The sequence below is a fragment of the Plectropomus leopardus genome, unplaced genomic scaffold (genome assembly GCF_008729295.1).
Source record: "Plectropomus leopardus isolate mb unplaced genomic scaffold, YSFRI_Pleo_2.0 unplaced_scaffold11261, whole genome shotgun sequence".
Classification (NCBI taxonomy): Eukaryota; Metazoa; Chordata; class Actinopteri; order Perciformes; family Serranidae; genus Plectropomus; species Plectropomus leopardus.
This window is the reverse complement of record NW_024611908.1, coordinates 1-3,627: the sequence shown is the minus strand read 5'-3', so window position 1 is coordinate 3,627 and position 3,627 is coordinate 1. Positions and strand designations below refer to the sequence as shown.

Below are 3,627 nucleotides of genomic sequence, written 5' to 3'. Positions count from 1 at the left end.
AAAAAAAATCCCAAAAACATCATGATACAGCATGTCGAAAAATTAACCGCAAACTTCATTGTAGTTTGTCCAAAAATGTTAAATTATGACATGTCCAAAAAACAGCTGAAAACCAATTAAAACTGTCTGTCGAGACACGTCATAGTAAAGAAATTTTGAAAAAGCGTCCAAAAACATCATGATATAGCATGACGAAAAAAATACAGAAAAAAATGTGTGACTATGTCAGTATCTTCAACATTATATGCTGACATTTTTTGGCATAGTCAACTATTGCTAATTTCAGTTTGTTCGACATGACGTACTCTGTTGTCACTAAAGTCGCAGCGGGCCTTCGGCTTATCACCATCTCTTTGTCCAAACGTGGTCATTAATCGCTCCAAAAATCAAAGACGGTGAAAAATTTCAAGCGGCTCAATGCTGTGACAAAGAGAAATAACGATGGCACAATAAATGAAATTCAAAATAATTAGCTGTATTCCAAAACAAATGAGAAAAAAAAAGCAATTTCTCATTGAATTACACAAACAGAGATATGTCTCTCCATAACTAGTGTGTTCATCTTTTTGTTAACAGGAAACCAGTTCACCGCTGGCTCTGTTTACCAGCATATAGTATATTACACACGGAAATGAACACTTCAGGCAAACAGTTCAGGCAGTTTATGAGTGCAACAATTATCAGATTCATTCCACGTAAGGCAAGGTGTCGTATGTTTTTAAAGCAAAGCGGCTGAGTAACTTTTATGTACAAGTCATTATCAAAATATTGCTCTTATCTGTCAAATAAAAATATTCTCAGTTGACTCGCTGATAGAGTTCCATAGAAAATCTGGAGAATGTCCAGTGAAATGACGAAGAGTGAGAGAAACTGTCGGAAATGTTGAGAGGGAAAAACGGGCAGGTAAACACTGTCTCACTGGTCATCGTCAGAGTCCTGGTTACCGCTCAGGTGACTCTCCTGCACCTCAAGCTCCTCTGCACTCACCATGTCAGGACTGATGGCGGCGTATCTCGTCCCGTGGAACTGACGCAAGTGAATCTGTGCATATAAAACAAGCAGCACTGTAAAAAAACAACAACCTTAGGACAAATAAATTAAAACCAAACATCAAATGACAAACAAAGCATTACACTATCGGTGAATGAGGAGCGCTCGTTCAGCAGTGAACTGCTCGGTCCTCCGTTCATCAATAGTCTCCATCCATCATTCTGTACGATAATCTATACCATGTCTTTTTTTAAATGCTATAGTGTGACTTTAATTCCCAGCTGATACAATGTGCTTTTTATTACAGTCTGATATTAATTTTTTGAGATGCTATACTATTTGTCATTTTTTAGATGTGCTACACTATAAGTTCTATATTATAACTTTTTATTTAGTCTTTTCGACTCACTGTAGTATGGCTTTTTTATATATATCAATGACATATCGATACAGATCGAACGATGATTACATCCCCACTTCCCAACATACTATAGTGGAATTTTTCCCCCCATTTTTTGACATGCTATACAATGACTTTTTCCAGTTTTTTTACCCATAGTATGACTTTTTAATGTCTTTTTTCTTTCATACTATATTATAACAATTTTCCCCCCAATTTTTCAACACGCTATACTATGATTTTTTTTCAGAAACACTATCCTGAGACTTTTTCAACATATTACAGACCTTTATGCCAGCTACAGACTGAGTCTGTTTTTGATCAGACCAAATAAATCATCGAATGTCGTTGTTCTGGAGGATCGGTTCCCCCGCAGGCTGCAGCTGATGAAGCAGCACCATCATCATTTCCTGGTACATGATAAACCACAGCGTACCTGTATGTAGAGGTTGACCTCAGCGCTCCTGCACAGGTACGGGAAGTTTCCTCCTGTTTTCAGATGAGCTCGCCTGGCGTTAGGATACAGTTTATACATCTCCTCCTTCGCCTCCAGCGACAGAGCGCTCTGATCAAACACCTCAATGAGAGACAAAAATCGCATCTTTCAGCGGCAGAAACAGAAATGATTGCTCCCTGTGACGCAGAGATGATTAGACACTTACATCTATAATAGTCACAGCAACGTCTTTGATTTTGTGCGGCTCCACGTAGGAGTTCTGACAGTTAAGCGTTAGCCGCGATGCTAACTCACTTTGGTTCAGGGTTTCCAACTGCAGACACACAACACACACAAGAAAGGGTTAAACATTCAATAACATTACATATCTTTACTTAAAGGAACAAAGAGGCCAACCTCTGAAACCTGGAAAGACGTCAGTTTTCTTTTGCTGCATTTGGTCACCTTTAAAATGCATTTAAACTTTTCATATATGAGCAAATTGATTTCTTTTTCTTTGGAAAATATGGATGAAAAGGCAGGGAGAAACGTGTCCAACAAATTGCATAAAATTAGGACAAAAAAATGACCTGAATTTTTAAAAAAAATTCTTGGAAGTTAATAACAAAAAAGGGGAAAATAGAATTATAATTACCTACTTTATGTATGTATTCATTCTTTTGTTTTTACTTTTTTCTTTTACATATTTTCTTTTTTTTTGTTGCTAACTTTCAGGTCACTACAGCAATCTATCAATCTGCTCAGGTCTCATGGGGTTAAAAGGAACAACATCTTGCATCTCATTTCTCTGAAAAGTTTCCTGATTCACAAGATTGAGATCAGAACCGAAACGTCCACGTGTTTGAGATAACGGACAGCTGAAACGACAGCTGTTAAAAACCCTCTGAGCTGTTAAAAAGCTGAGCACGCAGCGCTGCGTGACAGTGACCTGCGCTCAGTTTCACTTCATGATGTGCGGCGGTGCTGAACGATGACCAGAATGTCAGTTTGTGTTTACTGCAGCGACACTTTACAGCTAAATAACACCTGATCGAGCTGGGGTAGGCAGTTTAATTTTGGCATCATTCTGCAGAAATCCCGTCATAAACACGTGGTTCAAAACGCAGCTTCAAGACTACTGATTAGGACGAGCTGTCGGTCCCACATAGCACCTGTTCTTGCATCCCTCCATCGGCTTCCTGTAAAATTCAGAATAAACTACGAGATCCTGCTGATTACATATAAGGCGCTGCACGACCTCGCCCCGCGTTACCTCTCTGACCTGCTTGTTCTTCATTCTACTTCTCAGTAAGGACGGGGATTGTTCATTTTTAATGATACTGATGCTATTATCGAAACTCCGTAACGATTCGAGTCTTTATCAAAACCACTAACTTTTAATACTCTGATTTAAATTTTTAATTTGAAAAATCTTGGCATCAGCAGTTTTAATTATGTATTATAAGATGATTGGAGCTCATGATAGACGGTTAAATAGGTTGTTATTCCACCTCTACTATCCCGAAGCCCAAAGACAGTCGAAGGTTCTGCATTTAGGGTTAATCTGATGTACAGTGTTGATGTGCTTGGCCACTGAGGTTATGTGTCAGCCCCCCGAACCCCCGACGATCAATTAATCAGTCATTAAGATTTTAATCAAACATGGGAAATGTAATCAATCAATTGATAGGCTATGCAAAGCAGCGACGCATTTGCAATGTGCTGCTTTGAAACCTGCAAAAAATTGGTTTGATTTCTTCCAACAAAACAGGGAGAAGGCAACGAGCATCTTAACGACACA

The 3,627-nt window shown here is 38.7% G+C and overlaps 1 protein-coding gene across 1 annotated transcript; it reads right to left on the bottom strand.

Moving 5' to 3' along the window:
* Positions 1 to 454: 454 nt before the first annotated feature.
* Positions 455 to 2,160, bottom strand: LOC121963438 (maspardin-like; the record flags this gene model as incomplete). Its single annotated transcript, XM_042513724.1, has 3 exons — positions 455 to 1,041; positions 1,827 to 1,967; positions 2,053 to 2,160. Coding segments are annotated over 3 exons (375 nt in total), but the record flags the coding sequence as incomplete, so codon positions are not given.
* Positions 2,161 to 3,627: the final 1,467 nt, after the last annotated feature.